This window comes from Neodiprion virginianus, chromosome 6, assembly GCF_021901495.1.
Source record: "Neodiprion virginianus isolate iyNeoVirg1 chromosome 6, iyNeoVirg1.1, whole genome shotgun sequence".
NCBI classification, from domain to species: Eukaryota; Metazoa; Arthropoda; class Insecta; order Hymenoptera; family Diprionidae; genus Neodiprion; species Neodiprion virginianus.
In genome coordinates, this window is record NC_060882.1 from 6,319,484 (window position 1) to 6,341,520 (window position 22,037).

Below are 22,037 nucleotides of genomic sequence, written 5' to 3' on the forward strand. Positions count from 1 at the left end.
TACACAGATTGGAAATCCGAATATTTTATAATCTACGCTTATTTGATTATCTACGCTTTTTGTTTATTTTATTTATTTACTTATTTATTTATTTTTTTCACGCAATTGCGAGAGGATCGTTATTTGAGCTCATCGAATTAGCGAAGACCCGATAATTAAAATTTCTTCCGGATTCGCGTGTAGACACGTACAATGAAATTATTTACCAAGAATAACTGGCGTGTCCCATTTAAAAAAAAAAACAAAAAAAAAACAATTTTTTCACTAAAAATCAAGACGTTGACTATAACTTTTTACCGATAATTCGATACACGTATAGATATCCGTGATGTCGACACTGATTCTACTCGCACAAGATTGTAAATTCTAAGAAGAATTTCTACAATGTGACGGTCGGGAATATCTTTGACTACATTGAAAATAGAAATATAACGTTTGAAACCTTGAAATAACTTGAATTCTAAGGAAGCGCCTTTTACACAGCCTTCGATTTGTCGATACAACCGTTGTAATAATTATTACCATACGAATATCTTTTTTCACCATTATCAACCACTAAAATTCTGTTCTTATCTTCAGCTTATTTTAACACGGTGTTTAACACACATGCAACAAATATCGCGTCAATCAAACTCACGAAGAGTAATCCCCCTCAACAAGGACGATTCCGTCGATCAAAAACAAAAACCCGATTCCTCGAGTTTCCCGTAATCGTTGTATGAAAATTCTCTTCGCGCACGCGCGATCGTCGCCAAAATTTCCTACCTCCCGCTGACATTTTACCGCGCAACATATTCGGCGTGTAGAAATCAGTGAGATCTAGTATCCCAATCGCGTTTATACGACTTGGTTGAATTCCGTACAAACATACGGCCGTGAGTCTCGCGTGAGTATATCATTGCCACATTTTTTCGCGATTACCGTGCACGAGATACGACGGTTAAATATATGCAGGTATCGAACAGCTGGTACGGGTGTTCGTAATATCAAAATGTGGGTCAGATCGAGCCCGGCTACAGGCGCGTTTGTGTGTTTCGAGGCGACAGGCGATCGTATGGAAACAATGCCGAAGATCAGCACTTTGCCCGCGCGTCTATCTATCCGTCTATCCGGCACTCGATCACCGTCCAATTAAATCAGCCAAGATTACCTTGCAGCCACCATCCGATACCCTCCGCGTATGAATATATACCTAGAAGCCGCTTCCCGATATCGTATTCGACGCTAATGTAACCCGGGGGATAATAACGTCGATCTTCGAGGCTTCCCCGCAACCTGCAGACTTCGTTCGTGTCTGCCTCTTGGCTTTTCACGAAAATCCACCTCGAGTTTAATAAAGGAAATCGCTGCCGCCGATCGCGCGTCAAACTTACATTTTTCTCACTAAACATATGCGGCGGGTATATCGAATCCTCGTCTCGCGGTGATAGATCGGTATCGAAGCTCTCTTCAACTCGTCGAGTTTGTAAGATTTTTCGTTCGCTCTTGCGATTTTTTCCTCCAAGTTTGATCGCCTTGTTTTTCGCCTTTCCTTCATCCTCGTCTTCTTTGTTGTACAATTTTTGCTTCGGGACGACGATGATAATGACGATGATATTCTCCGCGAGGAATCGCTTCAGCGGAGTTCGGATTACGCAAGTCTCTAAACGACTGTCATGCACGGACGATCTTGGATCCTTGCTTCGGCCTGACGGGTATTTATACCTGCATATTGTATACCTTTTACCTGGCTATATACTCTCCAAGGTTTTCTTTCCTCAGGTTTGTTCCATCTACTCGGAAAATTCCCCCTCGGTAACTGAGGATACGATGGAACAAACATCGTTAATATTTTCCGACGCTGCAGGATGAATTATTAGGTTCATCGTGGGTGCAAAGAGATGAGGAATAAATTACAAAAAAGATAGCTACCACCTTATTTTGGTGAAAAATGAGCCGTCCTATTTTTTATTCTCCGTTACTGCCACGCACGCTTTAGCTTGATTTCTTTTTGTACCGTGCGAATCAAATATCGATTATTCGTCGTCGTGAACGTTCGCGAGGTTTATTACACCTATCCGCTTTCTTTATCCCAAGGAAAAATCCTGTGCCGCTATTTGGATAAACAGACGATCCTTTCCGTGATGGAGAAAGAAAGGAAGAGGGAGGGAGGAGAATGATCCTCGAAGACTCGTGGGAAACTCGAACGATGTACGACGACTTTGACGAGAATCGAACGATCGAATGATTTCACTCGCTTGTTCTTCAGCGATGGGCGAAACGTTGGTTAAACGAAAGCTCTCATTTCTCGGAAATTTTCTCGTTAAACTGCGAACATCGGCCGATTCGCGGACGAGAATCTAGGATCGAGAATCCTAGAGTTCGGTGGAAACCTTGGGAAAGACGAAGTGCTGTCGACGCGAGACGCTTGAAATTCTATCGTAGTTTATTCCCGTTCACATACAGACGCATGCTCGGGTACATATCTACATATGGTATGGGATCAGGAGGATAAAATCTTGGAGTGCATTTGTGAGACGGGAGAGAAGACGACGGGGCTTATATATATATGTATATAATACCGCATCAAATCAAACCCCGTCCTAAATTCCGTTCTCCTCATTCTAGTCACGGAGGATTTTATCAACGTATTCACCATCCATCTGCAGGAGCCAGTGTTTGTCGTCACAAATTCCTTCCTTCCTTCCTTCCTTCCTTCACCTTTCCATTCAGCTGTTCTTCTCCCAGAGTATTCCCAACTACCAAGAACTGCACTTTCGTCTTCCAGGCATCCACTTCCGCCGAAATTTTGCTGTTCTGTCTCGTCACGATTATTCTCCAGTAATTCACCGAAGAAAGCTCATTTGTATGTCCCACGCGAATGAAACCTTATTTTCAAAAAATGCAGTGTGTTATATCGAAGAAAGTCGTTATTTGTCCGTAACACGCGTACAACAATCGTCGAAGATCGTTGGTCGGACAGTTTTTTAGGGTAATATTTGAAACCACTTGAGCGAGGCAAATTCATTCAGCTTTCCGGTCGAATGATAATGCTGAGAAAACATTTCGGATTGGCGGTAGTAGAATAAATACAGAAGCTGTGCCTGCGGAGGCCGAAAAAATAACACCGGAACTCCGATGATGGAAAAACTGACGGATTGTGCCGAGAAGGAGAGAGCAGGCCGATAAACATCCATCCGTGTCGTACAACTCGAGTGTGTATAACAGGAGACAATTAATTCGGGCAAACGAGGCAAAAGAATGACGATGGCAAGAGTCTTGAGAGAAGAACTCGCGGGACGTCGTTGGGTAGCCTGAGGATTTTCAACCGTGTGTAGCGTAGATGTAGGCCTACGTAGGACAAGAAACGCAGCTATTATATATAGGACAGCAGGGGCGGAATCGTTGATGCGGAAACTGGCGTAAATCCGGCTCCATCTCGAGGAGGGTTGACGCTCGACAAAATGACGATATATCCTTGCTGCCCTCGTTTTCCCTCTTTCCCTCTTTCCCGGATCCGTTTTGCACCTTGGAAATGAGAATTCGGGATGAGGTCAGGACTCTCAGGCACGGACCCATAAATCACCGTAATCGTTGTCAGTCGTCAAACAAGAGCCCGCGGATCATCCGGTAATTTCACAAGCCTGTGTAAGATAATTTTTTTTTTTTTCTGTTTTCACTTTGACAGTTTGTGGATATTTTGCTTTATCGTAAGCGTTTTTTCGGTCGTCGTCGAACCACTGAGTATTGGCAAAACGTTTTCGACTCTTCGGTGTTTGAATACATGTTCCGCACGATCAGGGGTTCAAGAGTTTCAGAGTTGCTTAGTTTCTTAGTGTTGGAATACGAGCATGAATAATCTTGTAAAGTAAGTATACAATTTGTATACATGTCACGACTAGTGTGTATGGCTCGAAGAAAGAAAAGGCGTTAGGTCCGTCTCCGAGAGGCTTATCTTTGTTTACGAAGATTAACATATACAAACGGCTACAGACTACCGGCGCTCGACGCACTCAATTCGACCGTTGATTTGGTCAGTTCTCCGGCAACTCTCACTCGGGATAGTCGTCGGAATAATAAAGGAAAACATAAATACTCTACTTGAACCTCCGTCATTAAATACTTGAAATTAAAATAAAAAAAAAATGGGTGCGTGTACTTATGTACGCGTGTGAGAAGTTATACTTCTTTGGCATCATTAAATAATAAATATTCAACATTGATAATTTAATAATATTTAGTACTAATTATATTAAATAATGATATTTTAATTTATATCAATAAATAATACATACGGATAACTAACCTCAATTATATTGGAGCACTTGAAAAAGTATTTTAGCACAATTTTTTCACTAATATTCACAAATAGTAAATAATATTAATCCAAATATTCAATTTAAATCACTACTGAATATATTTTATTGCCACGTATATGATTCGCACTTGTATGAAAATAAAACACGTGTTGTGACTGTAAAAACTAAAACCATGTGGATAAATATTTAGCTTTTTTTCGAGACTTAATGAATTCGGTTGAGTGGGCAACTTCATCCTGTTAATTTTGTGTTACAGTGATGCGCGCGCATCTTGAAATTTCACTCTCATCAGTTTTTCATAACGCGCCTAAAGAAGTATAACTTCAAAAAGCCTCAATGCCTGAAACCCAATTTCCAATACTCAGTTTCTTCCGAACCATGGTTGGAACCATTTCAAGAGATTCCGCGATGAAATTGTGCAGTTCTTACGGTTCGTCGAGCCACTTCAGGTGTCCGGGGAAAGTTTTCGGCGATCGGTTTTCAAGCGAGATATATTATAGGTACGCTCCTGAGACCGGGCGATTCGAAGAGGCTCGGAAACCTTGCGGAGAAACTCGCCCGCGCTACCGACATACCTTCTCTTTCATAGAGCGAAGCGGGGCTCCGGCAGTCGCTTCGTGACAGCTGTTACGTTCGGGTCTGTAATTCGGTGTGAACGTGAATTGTGCACTTCGGTGCTCCTTCTTATCGAAGTACCCTCAACTCGCCAGCGAAGAGCGACTAGGAAAAGTAGGTTTCAGGTGCTGCTAGTGGTGGTGGTGGTGGTGAGGTGCCCAAGTGTTTCTTTTCGCGAACCTAAAGTTTAGCGACACCTGCTCGTTGCGATTCAGAGCTTTTCACCTACCAGCGACGATTTCACGATGATGGTCATTGCAGCCCTGAAGAACGTCGCTGCGGCTGCCACGAATGCCGTACAGTCGGCAGCTGCTGGTCATGGCGTCAATCCTGTCAACGCTCAGCAAAATACCGGTACCAAATACATCTCTCTTCTATGCGATACGTACATTATGCATTTCGTTTGAATACGTTCGCGTATTTCCACAAGCTTGAACTCTTCTGACCGAGATTAACCCGGAATTATCGATCGATCGCGCTGTCGCGTCGGTTTGACACCGCGTTTCGAACGTCGTTTAGTTGCGAAAGTAAAGGGGGGGGGGGGGGGGGGGAGAAAAATTGGCGAGGTCGTTGACTTTGGAGTTTTGCAACAACGTAGGTGTTTCTCGACGATTCTCTCCTCGTGCAATTACATACCTATACGTGTACACTTGTCGTATTACGTCTTGCACAGATGAACAACGACGTTTCGTGCGTTCGCATGCGAGTATATGCACATTATTGTACATTTCTTTATCACACACAGCGTATAATATTGGCAAATCAGGCAAGCGCGGAGAAGCGGATATTTCTTTGTAGAAAGCGCCGACGAAAATATTATACATCCACCCTGTTGAGTTTATACCGCATTTAAAGTAAAGCGGAAATAAAATGTGCCAACTTTCTCGAATGAAACGTCCGAAGATCAACGTCGCTGGTAAAACGGCGTGCGAACGAACTCCGGTGGTGGGTGGACGCATACACGGCACATATTCGTACCGCGTGCGTTGCGTACGGGTCGTAAAAAATTTCCGTTGACATCCAAAAGTCCCGATTCGTGTTTTACTGCCATGTGAGATTGGCCGAGAATCGAGCTCTCGCGATCAAACGCCGCGACCTTTGTAACCTGTCAGAAAAATGTCTTGACCCCTACGTTCTCTATACATACGTATGATATGCGTACAATATATGTATATGATACACATACATGCATATGTAACACATCGTAGATATTGGCTCGCAATCTGCGCTTGCCCTTACGTACCTTCTTCACTTTCCATCGTCCTCGTCGAGATTGCCTCGGCTTCTTCCGTGACCCTATCACTTTTCTTTCGATCGAGTGGAATGATTTTTCAAAACGCTATCACGTCGGGTTGGCCTGGCTTGGCAGCGTTTTCGACGCAACGTGCGTATATGTATCGTATATTGTAAAAGCAGGGCTGGGCAGAAAGTATAATACGAGAGAAAATATCGTGACGCGTACTAGATTTTTTGGTTACAATTACTAAACGTATTTTCAAATGCGGATCTATATATTTTTCGTTTGGTGACAGTAATAAAAAAAAAAAACATAAATAAAAATAAACAAATAATGAAAACAGTTGAAAACAGTAAAGTAACTATTAATGGAAATTTCTCTCGGTGATTATAAATTTAATCCGTCGACACTTTCCTACTCAATCCACCTTCTGGAAATTATGCGTATATATAAGATGTATAATAAAAGTAAAAAATCAACTGACCGCGATCTTTCACGTAACGTGTAACGCCCGTCTTTTGACAGAATCTTTTTTTTTTAACCTAAACAAACTTTTTAGGGTGTGCCACAGTAGAAAATCGCAAGTTATTTTTATTTTGTCAAACACTTTAATAAATATATATATATTAATAGGTGGGGTTATTTAGTTTTGATGTTTGTTTCCGTTCACCAATTCCACTTTCATTCGCTGTTTCAAGCTGCGGGCAATTATTAATAAGAAGAATTGAAAAACCGGCCCTGTCTCTATAGTTGGTAGAATTTATTCTTTAAGTAACAACCGAGCGATTAGCGATTTCGTTTCGCTTTCTACATCGCGTATATATGTATATAACGATGCAGCGATCGGCCTGAAAATTGCGATCACGATCGATTCGTTGAAGGATTGAGCATTTCCTCTATATGCAGCTTAGAAAGAATCGCTGAGCGAGCACAAGCCCTTGATAATAATTGTTCCGAATGGCGGTAAACGCGGAGGGTTCTAGGGCGTGATTCATCGACGTTCCGAACTCGTCTTCGATCAGGATCTTATCTGAAATTAGATCTATCGTCGAGAAGAATAAGAAGACGTCGTTCGGATATCCGATTTTTCAACCGCCTCCCTCACTGCATCAGAAACCGGAGACTGAGAGACGTCGCAACGCTGACTCGGTTCCTCCGTTTACGTAACTTCGGCCCGCATCCGATATATAATTGCGCCTACACTTCGGTGGCGTTGAACGACCGCTTTTACCTAAAGATTTTTACCGATTAAACATCATTCAAGATCGCCGATTACGCCTCTCGAAGCGTCACGTCGACTCTCCACTTTGCGCTGTCCTCCTTTCACGCCATTTTACATTTTTCAACCGCCCCGAGACTTCCCCCTGATCGACGAACGGAAATAAAATAACGAACGAAAATTTCGCGACGATGCGATGCTCGTGATTCTGAAGTAAACGTTAATTTCTCTTATATCGAGTCAGGGTTCGTACACACGGGGAAAAACTGGATAACCGGGAATATTCAGGGAATTTCAAAAATAAGATTGGAATTTTGAGTCTGTCGAAGAAGTAGACTCGTTCTTGTACAAAGTGGTATCGATCTTGAGAAACAAGAAAAAAAAAAAAAATTAAAGGTGTTGGTATTGATGTGTAAAAAATATCGTAGTTTATAATCAGCGGTACATTTCTTGTAAGGTTACTGGAAGAATTTTAATTTTCGCTTGCGAGCCCTGATCGAGGGATAAAATTCTCGTTGCCGCGATCGCTGCGCGTTGTTACGCATGGCTGTAACGATATGTCGTGGTATCGACTTTTCGAAACGTTCCGAGTTTCGTTCGTTTGAAATAAAAATAAGTGGTGGCCCCTTTGCCGTCTTATTCTTCCTCTCGATTTACAATTCTCCATTTTCTCGGATCGGGGACCATTTTACACGGAAATCCCCCCTCCTCCACCTCTCTGATTTTTTTTTTTTTTTTTTTTTTATTTCGTTCTCGCTCCGCTTGCCTCGCATTTTCCATACGTATCCACCCTCGAGTTTTATGCGTCTTGTACAGACATAATGCGAAAGTTCTACGGGGTACGCAGGTATGCGTGCATTTATACGTAATATCACGCAGAGTTTGTGTCGTAAAAATAACGTTACCAGAAGAAGGTGAGGATGAAGAAGTGTTTATTTTTTTTTTATTTTCATTCTTCTTCGGTGAGAATAAAAATGAAAATTTGCGAAAAGAAAGAGTGTAGAATTGGAACGAATCCGAGGAATTTTAAGAAAATTTTCCATTTCGCCAAAATCTCTCTCCCTCTCTCCCTCTCTCCCGGAACTACGGAGATATTTAGAAAAACGAGATACAGCACGCCAGAGACGTGAGAAAAGAGGAGAAAAATTCCTGTCTCCGTACAGATCACGCAGATAACATTTTATTCAAGAAACGATAAACCATCGATGCGTACTACTTATATAATGTTGAACGAAAACTGCTGTGCGGTGTTTAAAATTTTATCTATACTCCCTTCAAGTACGGTTAAGGAGGCAAAATTTGCAAAAGCAATTTACTAAAGTTTGACAAATTTTTCTTTGAAACGGAAGTTTACAAATTGGATTTTGTTTCATCGTGCGAAAATATATGATACAACCGTTCAGAAGTATGACATTTGATATTTTTGAACAATCGAAAGGTTCAGTATATATAAATATACATACTTAACGAGTCACTTGATTATATTGTACGATATTATTTTCATTTCCGTTTTTATTTTCCTCTCTATCTTTCCGCTTATTTTCTTCGCGACACGATCATGATTTTGCGGTGAACGGTGCAACGTCGTTACTCGATATGCGTCTCGATTATGTCAGGTGATATTTCTTACAAGGACTTCGTGTGGCCGAGGAGCCGTACACGGCTGGGTTTATAAATTACCTGATTTTATTTTCACCGGGTATAAAAGCAGCAGCAGCAGCAGCAGCGAAAGGCCTGAATGCGATAACGATGATTCAACGGTTTATTAACTCGTCTTGTCCGACCGGTTCGACTTTTGAACCTTGCATGATTTTTTTCTTTTTTTTTTCTCTTTCTTTTTTCCGATGCACTCGGCGATCCGCCGTTTTTCGCGAACAACGAACCCTGGCTGGCAAACGATGAAAATAAGGAAGTAAAGGAAAAGGAACGAGAATCTACGAGTGCGTTATATTTTTATTAAAACGGAGAAACACGTTAGCGAATAAATTATCATCGTGATAACATACCTTGAACCTCCGGTATTTTTATACGATTATGAAGAACAAACTGAAGTAAATTTTTTTTTTTCTTTCATTTCCGTATAGTTTAACACGTTTGGCCGCTAACTCTGGCTGCTGGCTTCAGCTTTATGAAAAATCGTCGACCTTTCGTCGCGGCATGCGGAAAATTCGCGTTTCCCAATCTACTTTTTTTTTCCGTGCAAATTTTCCCGCTTTCTTAACCCGTGCTCCTGCGGCTGCAGGAATGCCGTTTTCATATTTCGTTGCCTCAGTTCCGCCGCGATCTTTAAAGGCCAGAGGGTGCTAAAAGGTTGGATGGTTCGATTATAGCCGCTGGCTGTAGGGGAACGAAGAAATTCTTGAGGGGTAAATATAGGTTTGCACGTACATATACATGTACGTATAACGTGGGGCTAAAAGCAATGCAGAGGTAAGCGAGTGAAAACGTTTGGGAAAATTTTTCGACAAATTCAATATCGCTTCATAAGTTACACGACGATTTTCAGCTTCGCATTTTTTCGCACTTTGGTCCGCATTCGCTTCCGGGAACATTCACGGAATTTTGTTTATCGAAAAAAGTCAGTGAATCGTAACGGACCGTATGGATTTTTATAAAACTTCACCTATGCTTTGTAAATTCAGTCAAGCTAACTCACGGAAATGGTATTGTTCAATCTCTAATTATTTGTGTGTGACAAAACAAAAAAAGGTTTTTTCTTTTTTTTTTTTTTTTATCTTCCTCTTCAAATACAAATTTATACATTCAAGGTGCACAACTTCTGGATCTTTTTGTTATACTAACTGCTCAACGTTACCTGATAAGTTTCTTGGGAAATCGCGAGGTAATTCTGAATCTTTCGACGAGAAAAGTCAGGGAACTTTGTCTGTGCAAAATTGTCGCCACCCTGGACAAGTAGAAAATTAATCTTCTTCACGGGTCGTCGAAAATTCCAGGACTGTAGCACGTTCACCAAATTTTCCTGAACTTGTCCGTCACTCTTGGTATTCCTACATGTTTGTTCGTATATGTATGTATACGTATATTTGCATGTAACACGACGTTTGTTTACCACAAACTTGCCGTTCTATTGTATAACGTGATATTTCAGCAACTCACTTTTCTCACCTCCGTATTCATTTGATTTTCGTTTTCTCTGTTTCAGGTAAGTTTTCACCTCCGTTGGGTTCTTGGTAAAATCGTTTCCCTGCAATTTTTGCGAATGTTTACTACAAGGTAGGCGGTAGGGTAAGTTTATCCTTCAACGTTACGTCGATATGCATACACTTATGCACACGTATATACATGTATATAAAAGTTTTCGAAATTCGTTCTCGACTCGTTTTCCGCTCCGCGTATACGGTTTATTGGTTTTCCAACACCGAATGAATGCTACATAACCAACGGGTACGATACGAGTTATTCCGTGAGAGGGGGGAGCGAAGTTTTCTCGACAGTGAACCATCGCGCAATCGCTAACTTTCACCGCGAACCATTATAGTGTAGCCATACAGTCAGACCACTCGTCCGGTCACTTCAAACTTTCTTAATTACCTTATTTATTCTCTCGAGAGGATCATTTCACGGAAATTAGTCGTCTTGTCGTCTATAATTAACAACCCTGGAGGCGCCACGCTTGTATCCTCAATTAACGAAGCCTGAAGAGACGGAAGAAAGAACAAATGGGAGCAATGGGCAGGAATCTGTTTGTATAAGACGGAAAATTTGGTTTGAAAAATAAAGCAACATGTTGTTGATTTCCTAGAACAGACAAACGGACATTGTACGATTCTTTCCTACGTTGTAACGTAATTGAGTATTTATCAGAAACTTATTTAATTTTTAGTTTTTCCGATAAAACGCATTCTCGAGTATGAGACGGATTATACGAATGTATGAAATACCACGCGGTATTAATTCACTCGCGAAGTGGGACACCCGGTGGGCAAAATTGCATCACCAGCAGCAGCAGCAGCCGTTTTATTATATATATATATATAAAACATAAAATTTGCACCCGCATATTTGCAACCCCTAGATCCCCGTATATTTCTTCATTACCGTTGCACCAGTCAAAGCGTATTATATACCCGCATAATTTCCGCTCTTCGGAAATAGCTGGACGGTTAACGTGGAAAAGTTTGCGTCAGTAAACGGCAGCAGGAAGACTGTGAAAAATTGAAAATTATCAACAAAATTGGTCAGGTTTGAGTAAATGTTCAACTACGTATGAATAAATATGATAGAAGCGCGTGAATTTAATCGAACAAGTTCAAATGTAGGTATTATTAATCTTGAAGTAAAACCTGTGACAAAATTTTCACCTCGTACAAAATCAGGGATTCGTCGTGAAACTGTAATTGCAGGCGCGTGTAAAACGAGTAATTTTTTCCAACACCGCCACTTTCCACGAATGGTTAATGAGGCGAATGGTTTGCACCGAGTTGGTAAAATCGGGTGAGTTATTACGAATACTTTCGATAGGTAATTTCATCGGGAAAGTACGATGCTGCAGGGGTAAATCGGCCGGTTTCCTCATCGCAAATCTGATATTGATCACATTAATATTGTGGCCCGTACAACACTTGTAAACGAATGTGCCTTGAATTCATTCCGCTTGATAAACGCCTGCGTGTTTAAGTATAATGTATCGTTGATTAGCAATTACGGACGTATAAACGAATAAAGTTAATTAATGGATGTTGGAAAGAGAAGAGGAAAAAAAAAAAAGTTCAGCAACAGCGTTAGTCGATTTTTGGTGTCTTATTACACACATCATTTAATCAATTTACATGTACAAACATGCGTTTTATACAAGTTTTGAACTTAAGGTATACGGCACGAAATCACGAAGGTGACGAATTTCCTACAGACACCGTTTAATATCGTTGAATTTACCATTTTTTGTTACAATAATTCATTGCAAATTATATATTTATATTACTTAGTTTTTTTTTTTTTTTTTTATCAATTTGCTGTAACCAATTTATCCGAATTTGTCACGGAAAATTAGAAAATTTTTGTCTGGAAAACCTGGAAAAGTCGGAGAATTTCGTGATGGGGATTTAGTGGCCACCTTGAAGTAACCACAACGATTACAACATAAGTCAAAGTAACGTTAAGCGCTTCAAATCTTTTTGTCAACTTTCCCATTTTCTCCACAAATAGCTCCTAATCAACGTAATTATAAATTCTAATCATGCACCTTTTAAATAGTTATAACAGACTCATCTAGCAATGATCCCAGCGAATTTTCGAGAAGATGACTTTGAATATATTTTCATTAAAATTGAAAGTTGGAATTAACCACCTTCGTGATTTTGTACCATATAACTGAATTACGAACTACGCAAGCGAATCAAATCGTAAATCAGGCGAGTGTTTTTTTTTTTATCATCCGATGCCGGTTTATGATTTGATTAAATAATATGCGTGTACGGTGTGTATTCAAATTATATACACTTTATTGTTCACTTTATTACTACACTTCGTTTCGTGTTACAAAACTTGAAATGAGAATAATAATTTTGGCGCTTTCGTAGCTGACACGCGTGCACGACGAGTTTCATCCCTCCGAATTGGCATTATTTATATCATAACATGTAACTATCTCGTCTCCTTCTCTTTCTCCTCCTCCTCCTCCTCCTTCTCCTTCTCCTTCAAGACTGTCAGACAGGGAGCTTTTACGTCTCGCCCTTACGGATTCTATCGGGGATATTATTTGAATAGCTAATCATACTGGAAAATTACCCATTTCTACAATATTTTCATCTCGACTCGGTTCGCCGCCAGTAAGTTTCGTAAAAAGAAACATCCGAAAATAGCTCGAATACAAATATTTCGGCGAAGAAAGAAAATTGCTTTCGAGACGTCTTCGTACAGCTTGCTTTTTTCCAAGTCTGAGAAATATGTATGCAGTGGGTGAATTTTTCATACGAAGCCGGTCGACGAATCAAAGGATCAATACTCTTCGCTTATTTATTTCATTACGAGATAGTCGAGTAGTCGGAATTTATCAAATTGTCGGATTCGGAGATTTTCGTAAATATGCATGAAAAAAATACTAATATTGTAAACTAGAGACTGAATGAAACACTTTCAGATGGTTGAAAAATCTAGTAGTATTCGATCGATTTCACTCCGTGACGGCTTATTACTCTTTGAGAAGACTGTTACAATCTCTCTACAACCTTACAATGAAAAACTTTTTTTTTAATACTCCTTGTCACGCTGATGTGAATAAGTATTCAATTTTTTGGAATTGATCTTGATCAATAAAATGATGATAATAATAATAAATTTAAATTTAAAAAAAAGAATATAGCAATATCAAATTTATCTTTTACTAAATTCATGAAAAATAATGTTCCCCACAGAATAAGCCATCGTGGAATGAGATTGAACAAATCTCCTAGATTTCGAAGAATTTCAACATAATTTCAAACGAATTCTCAGCTCTACGTTACAATTTTAATATTTTATTGTATTTAATTTGAACGAATATATTCACGGTATTGTGTATCATCGCGAAATTTCGAATTGTCAACTTTCTCAAGGTGGTAAAAAGTGAAAAACCGGGTGAGAAGTTTTTTCGCCTCGCTAAGAATCTAGGAAATGGATATGAAATCGTGTCGAGTTCCGGGCCCGAGGTTGTTTATTCAACTCCGACGGGGAGTGAGAGGTACGATTCAACCTTATATACCTTTAGAAAGGTGCAGGAGAAGAGCCGGGCAGAAACTCCGGTGATTTGTGAGCGCCTTGTGTTTGGGTGAATGTCTTATTACGTATAACTGATGCCACCAGCAGACTGGAGATAGACGAGCCAACGTTTTTGTTGAAGAACCGACTGACTGATACCTTCCGCCGCATCTTTCCGCTCTTCTGTTCACCGACCGGAAAATTGTTTCACTTTCCTATTATCGTCGCGCTCATTCTCTCGAGGTATAAAACAAACGCCCGGAAGAATGGCTCTCTATTTCAAAATTCGCACAAAAGATACTTGACGTGACTCCTGCGATGCTGACAAAATCGGAATTAATTTGAAAAAAAAAAAACAAGATTAGTAAAAAAAAAAAGAATAGAAAACAACAACTTCGTCGTCGTCCGATCATCCGATAGTAACGAGTAAGCAACTGTACTCCTGTAAATTAATTTTAAATATCGCAAGAGTTGCTTGAAGCCGACTTTTAGTAGCTACGAATTGTTAATGTTAGGTACGGTACGTTATGGTACAGGAGAGCGTTATAACAAGCAACGTCTGGCCAATTTATTTTACTGCAACTGTTTTACTACATTTCAATAGCGTGTTACATGCGTTTTGTAATTATTTCTTGCAGACTTGCGTATATAACAACTGTGCAATGTAATAAATCTTAAAATTGTACAAGAAATTCACTAAGCAAATCGCCCTCCGTCGATGCGTGTAATAAGAAGGAAAAGTATACCTAAGAAACTTTTTACCATTAGTTTTATGTTACCACAAAGCGTGCGCGTTTGTATAACTCCTCGAAGAATCAATTATTAATAGGAAGCAAGGTTTATTTTTTTCTTGCTTTCTCACGGAAATCGGGGATTTATTAACTGCAGATCCGTGCAGCAGGCGGTACGCTTTAAATTAACGATAATAACTTGTAATATGTACGACTAGAGTTGTATAAGCAGAGTTTGGACACCGTTGACACATGGTTCCTATTGTACCACGCGTCCCTTTCGGTTCGAATATTGTTTCAAATTTGCTTAACTAACTCTGTTTAGAAGACCGGATGCGTTAGAGAATATTCTGGTGATAAATTCCGACCGTGTTTCATTCCGTTGTTCTGATCGTCTTGTACGCATGTCACGTGATTCTGCAGGACGATGGCGCTTGTGTTACCATTTTCCTTCGTCACCCGTGAGAACGAAATTGAAAAAAAGAAGAAAAAAGAAAACGGTGCACAAATAATCGAAGTCACGTATCGTTCAATAACTGTGCAGAGTGCGGAAAGTACGAGAAAGAAATTCACCTTATCTAAAGATAACAATTTCGGGTTTAATAACACCGTAGGGTTTTTTTCTTTCCCCTCCATCCTGGTCCCTCATTTTCCCTCCTTCAATTCTCTGTTCGTATTTATTATACTGTACAGTAGGCGTTGTTATTTTTGCCGAGAATCGCGATGTTAACGCATGATGACGTTTTCTTGCGTGGGCGGTAAATGAGACAATTTCAGCTTTTACATCTTTATCTTTTTCTTTCGTTGTTGTTGTTTTTCTTTCTTTTTTTTTTTTTGTATTTTTTTTTTCTACCTCCGTTGTTGTTGTCTTATTATTCTTCGCCGCGACTTCCGAGCTTCGGATTCGACGTCGTTTAGGGAGAGGCGATGTCTGGAATATTTTTCCTCCGGCTTTATAGCATTTCCGCAATTTCTCCAATGTCGTCGCTCTCCTCTGAACATCACCGATTTTTTTTTTTTTTTTTCCGAACGTCGCGGTGATGTAACCCGAAACTTCTGATCGGTACTGCCAAGTAAACAAATAAATAGATGAATAAATGAATAAATAAACTCGTTCGTGCAGCACCGAGGAGAGGGCTGAGGGAGGGGGAGAGGGGGGGGGGGGGAGGTCCGATTATAACGTATACGCTGAAAATTGAGAGTCGAAAACCGTATCGGGAAGAAGAATAAACGAAAAAAGAGGCTGTATATCTACTGTATGTACTGAATAAAAACCCCCATAAAAAAAGGACTTCTTCAACACAACCAATCAATCAAACTGAGGAATCGGTATAAAGCGAATTGACGTGTTAAAGAAGTTCTAATCATTCCGCTTTTCATCTTTATGTCATATTTCATTTTTCACTGATTTCTCATGTATACTTCTCGCAGGGCGAGAATTTTATTCCTTGATTCCCTGTTTACGGGGAAGATCGTTTCAGTCCAATTTCTACTCTTTGAAACAGTTTTTAGTGCGGCTTACGAACGACGAGCTCAACTGCTGCGCAATATGCGAAAGGTTAACGTCGTTTGACGGAGTTGTCATTTTTCCCCCGTTAATCCACGAGCATCCAATTATTCGTCACGACGGATCGCGGACGTCAAAGGTTACCGGAGAGACGCATCGCGTGAAATCAGACTGGGTTAAAGTTCAGAAGTTCGCTCGTTCGGAAGAAGAAATCCTGACAAGATTAGCCCCGTAAACTCCCGACCAATAAATGGATTTTTCACTCATCTTTCCAAATACTCGAAAGTCCGCAGGGATTAAGGATGAAAACGTACAGGAAGAACCTCGGATCGTTGTGAACTTTTTTTTCTCAAATATTTCACCTCAGTCTGAAAGAAATTTCTATTGTCACGATTGTTTAAAGATTTCAGTAAAATGGTGTAAATATTGTTGGAATTGCAAGAAATTGTGAAATAATAGTAACTATTTCGTGAGATTACAGTTATCATTGTAGTAAATTTTCTGGTTGTTACTGTATTTTTTAAAATCAATTGACGTTAAATTGTTACAATAGTTACAAAGAGAATATAGTAAAGTGATCGTAAGGGACGAAGAAGTATAGCAATGCGTATCAGATATTATATTTACGTCTAAATTTATAAAACTCACTGTTCATATTTGAGGGAGTGCTGTATTTTTGGTAGATTTTGGCAAGAAATTAAAACAGCTAAGGACTGTAGAGTAACCGCCATTTTAAAAATTTTTCTCGTTCCACCGTGATGGTGTAAGTTATAGAAAATAGGAGACGATGCTGTATTATGCTGGAAGTTTATTCGTGTCACCAATTTTTCCCTGCCTCGAAATTTTTAAATTATCCACTCGACGTGTACGGAATCGAGGGTCGTTTTCCGTCCCGGAATAAAGCGCGCCGAGTTGAATTTCCGTCGAAATATGGACTGCGTCGAAAAGTTATATCTATGTTTTTTGTCAGATAGGTTGCACCTATCCTCGAAACATAATTTACACCACTTTATACCTGTGTGTTTTCACCCTTCGCCCCGTCGAAAAAAAAAAACACGTCATAGTCGTCGACAACGACAAAGGGCGAGGGTTCGGTCCTGCCGGGGAAAAAGTGTGTCGAAAGGGGATAAAGAGTGGTTAATATCTGTCCCAACGATAAAGAAATTGCTGATAAATTTCCACCGTGTACTTTGGCCTAGCGCCGAAGGCACCTCGTAAATTTACCCATGAGAGAGGGGGTTGAGTCCGAACTTGAACACTTTTCACCGCGTGTCTAAATCATCCGTTGAACATAACTCGAACACGCGCAAGTTGTAACGACGTCGTGATTTAACGCGGGCTTAAACCACCCCTCCTGTAAAACGTGCCTAGTGTTACACTTACACGTGTAGTACGCATTGTTTAAACCCTAATTGTAAGTTCTTCCTCACCCTCGACCTGATCTATAACCTACGTATTTTGGATACAGTTGTCGGGGGAATTTAAATTCAACACGCATAACCACCGCGCTTCGTGATCCTGGATAATATCGTCTGGAGAATGATGTAACAGGGTTTTTGGTGGGTGAATGAACTGCCAGCTGTCAGGCGACAAGCTCGAAGTATTAAGTTCCGCAAGGTTATATATTATGGAAAAGGTACAAGCGAGGCGTGTGCTTTTGGATTAAACTGCAGGTGCCGGCTGTGTAATGCAAGGTGCGATACGGTTATACCTTACTTGCAAGTAATCGCACAGATGTGTCAGGGTACGTCGGAGTCTGATGTTATATTCGTTTGTGCTTTCGCTGATACCGCAACGTATAACGAATCGAAATAGAAAAACTAATATCTTTCACGATCGAATAACATCCGCCGATCGATCTCACGTTGTCGAACAAATAAAACATACCGTATATTAAGCTTTTTATCACCTGTCGATGATTTTTTGGCAAAAGGTTTTCATCAATTTTATGAATTTTAACGGACCGAGATAAGAGAACAATTTATAAAGCTTGAAAGTGAAACTTTTCAACGAGTACACGAAATTTGCTAATTCATAGTAATTTTCTCCTAGATCTTGGAATATTCATCTTTTTCACGTACTCTGTAGGCAGCAGAAGATCTACGATCTTTATACGCGTATGATCTTTAAAATTATGCACCCTCTTGCAAAGATATTCACCGGTAAATAGTACAAAGAAGAAGAAAATGAAATAAGAAAAGATGTAATGTAAACAGACCCGCAAAACCGCATGCTCGAAGTGTGGTTCTGGACTCAAGTTTCTCTCCCTCTCTCTCTCTCTCTCTCTCTCTCTCTCTTTTTGTCTCTCTCCGACGTTTTTACCCTGCAAAATAACGTAATTCCCTCTCCCCCATCCCCCCAACGGGGGCGGGATTTATCGTTTGTATAAATAGCGGTAATATCCGGACGCGGTTTTCTTCCTTCCCAACAACGGTTAAATGTTGCATTTTTATTCGACCGGAGATTTCTGGCGAAAATTTTGGACCATCGTTACGAATCCGTTGCGCGCTACTTTGCTAATGTAATTATTCTTTCGGAATAATCGTCCATTATCGGAGTGGCCGGGTTGGATGTTGCGATATAAATGAGGAGTCAGTGCTTTAATCCGTGAGACAAATTAGTGTAATACGTTAGCCGACATCAGACCGGCGAGGCCGGTGTTTTAGCCGAAAATCTAATGGAAAGGGTGAGAGAAGAAGGCTCCGGATAAACGAAGGGTCTGCTCTCCCCAAGGGAGCGGCTCGGAATTACAGTTACCGTAACCGAGTGAAGATATCATTTGTGAAAACGCTAAAATATCCCGGGAGCCCTTCGAGAGGTTTGCTTGAGAAAATTTTACCAAATTGCACAACGAAGGGGAAGGGAAACCGTTTCTCGCCTTTGAATTTCAGAAAACACCGTGAGAACGTTACGGGGTTTTTACAAATCGAACAGATATTCGATCAGCAGATCGAATCACACGCAGATAGACTCAGGCATATTTCTTTGAAAAATGCTTGAAAACTCGAATAGGGATTTGCTTGGAAATTCAAAACCACTTGCTGATCTGATCTGATCTCTCGTTACGAAAATGTGTCTGGAGAAAATTGCCTACATAAATTAGAAAGGTGCTGCTGCAGGCGTCATCAAAGAATTCCGTTGTTCCTCTTCGAAAAGACTTGTCATCTTTTGTTGGGTGCTGATTAATCTTTCGGAAATTATTTCCTCCTTAAAGTCAGGAAGCGCGTGTATATATATATAATAATATGCTGTTAGATATCGTTTGCACCTGCTATTATTATATCGGCACTCGTTATCGTCCTCGTTGTTTGTCAACGTTGCAAAGTGTTTTAAATGACAAAACTTTTCTCATCTGCTCTATCGCTAGCAATTTCTTGGATCCGGGGCGTGATTCGCAAGCAATTTAGCCGTCGGTATCGCGCTAAATGTCCGACTCTGTTACTTCTCTAAACTATAAGAAAACAAGAAAACAAAGGGAATCGAATGAATGTTCGGTAAGAAGATTCCGCGTACTATCGAACTGCAATCACACCGTCGATCGGTTTCAGAATTCCGCCGTCTTCTAACATGGTTTTAATTGTTCCCCGTCAACTTTCGAACGTTGAGTTTAAAACATCCTCCTCCCCTGTAGGTATACCAATGCCTGTAGTTTGTTTCGCATTAATTCGAACTGCCGTGAACAGGGTATCGTTAATTAGAAACTCTGTCTACACTCTCCGAAAATGACTTGCCGTGTTTGACCGCAGGATTGGGACTCCGTACAAGCGTGGCGGTGTTCAGGGAACGTTTCTATACTCGCCGTGGCTGCTACGTAGAGACTGTTACAATTTACCGCATTAATTAGGGCGTCAAAGGACCCTGTCAGGATCGGTTGGGACTTGGACGCGAAACTCGGTGGGGAAAACGGACGATCGATGGCCGATGATTTTCTCGATGCGATTGCGTCGAGTTCGACGTTCTCGGCCTGTGTAACGTTTGTTGTGCGCCCGGTCGAACAGTTGCATTGCTGTTTGACCGGAGCTTTGAATCTATCGACTTGGCCTCCGGATTCGAAATTCACTCGGGTTCGTCTATCCTGCAAACTCGGATATTCGGTCCAATTTATTCTCGATCGGTGAACGTCTTCGGACTCAGTTTACGCGGACGGTGTACATCGGACTCTGTTTTAACAGCGGGCATTATTACGCTGCTGGCAACGCTCTGCCGCTCCTTTCACAAATTGATAATGGCACTGGTTGTGAATCGGGCGCGGAGTGTAATAAAGGAAAATTGCAAGCTCACTCATTGTTGGAATTAGGCGCCGCCGGTTGCCAGAGACGAGGGTGCAGGCACCCGGAGTCTAATATCTACTTCGTCCGACTCGGGGGTGTGGGAAAAAGGCAATCGACAAAAATGAAGCACTTGAAATGAATCCCAAAGTAAGGCCTGCAACCGCCTCCGTTAACAATTTCCCTGATTTCTTTTTTCCACCTCCTCCTCTCGTCCCACTTCACTTCTTCTTATTCTTCCTTCGCCACTGTGCTCGTGTGTTTTCATTAGCAGCTGGCTACTTGACGAGGAACTTGATATTCGATCGTGCTAAAAATGTTTTTTATCCTTGTGTTTCTCTTTCGACTTTTCCTCCATTGTCGTTTTTTATCGGAATTTTACCGGGCATATCGCCACACCGTGTTTCAATTTCTCATGTCACACTGTGCCGGGGGCGTGCTTATTTTTCTCCTATCGGTAAAAAACGTATTGATATTGCTATCGGAAGTAACGGAGAAAGACCAAAGAGCAAGCTTTGATCTCCCTCGTAGGAAAATCTCACCAAGCCATCCAATCCTCGCTTCGTATATTTCACGTGCCGTGCTTACACCCGAGTTTCCATTTATTCCTCATCTATATTTATATACATTTTTATTTATTTATACTCTTCATTATTTATTTACCCACTTCTCTCTTCCGCAACGTGAATATTCGTCGTTCGTTCCACAATCGGTAGCTTCGTCTTTCTCAGCGGAAATTCAGCGTCTGTAGAAAGTTTCCGGTGCACGGTTTAATCTTCGCAAGGTTATCGTATTTTCATTCTTGTTTCATTTCACCTGCGCAAGGTGTATCTATATATATATATATATATATATACACATACACACATATGTGTGTGCTTGACCCACGTGTCTGCTGTATATATACTATTCCCTGTATCTTACCGCGGTGCACGTAACGCCAATTACAGGGTAAAACTTTTTTCCGTAGTTAGTCCGGGCAGTGTATCCAATTTGTAGCCAACAGATTGCTACCCCACTAAACAGCGAAACGAGCTCCGTAGGAAGTGAGCGTAACTCGCCGAGGAATGGACTGCAATCTGTTACTTGAAATTGTAAAAAAAAAAAAGACAAAAAGAAGAAGAAAGAGAGAGAGAGAGAAAAAAAATATATACGTACCTCTCGACAAATTAGTTGAAGATGAAGTATGCGTGTATATTTTTTGGTTTCTTTTCTTAAAAAATTTTTATCCACCAACGACGTAGAGTATAATATTTACTTGTGCCACTGTTAAAATACGTAATAATTGTTTCCGATTACGAGAATTGAATTTCCCCGCGGCTTATTCGCTACATTGCAACTAGCACTCTGACTTGAAACAAATTTCTTGAATAATTTTTCTTTTTTCCAATTTCACAGCGGGCAGTTTTCTTGCACAATTTTCTTTCCCTCAATCGAAAAGCAGCAAATGTACAAGATGAAGAGTA

General features: G+C 40.6%; 1 protein-coding gene across 4 annotated transcripts in view; it reads left to right on the top strand.

Moving 5' to 3' along the window:
• LOC124307921 (tyrosine-protein kinase Btk29A) overlaps window positions 1-22,037 on the top strand; it is a 151,742-nt gene that overhangs the window by 52,214 nt on the left and 77,491 nt on the right. Inside the window, exon 1 of one of the 4 annotated variants that reach the window (XM_046770110.1) lies at window positions 4,852-5,267. The exons of the other annotated variants lie outside the window; for them this stretch is intronic. Coding sequence (XP_046626066.1) covers window positions 5,159-5,267 — 109 coding nt within the window. The 5' untranslated portion in view covers window positions 4,852-5,158. Of the gene's footprint in view, window positions 1-4,851; window positions 5,268-22,037 lie in introns of those variants that run through there. 4 annotated transcript variants of the gene reach the window in all.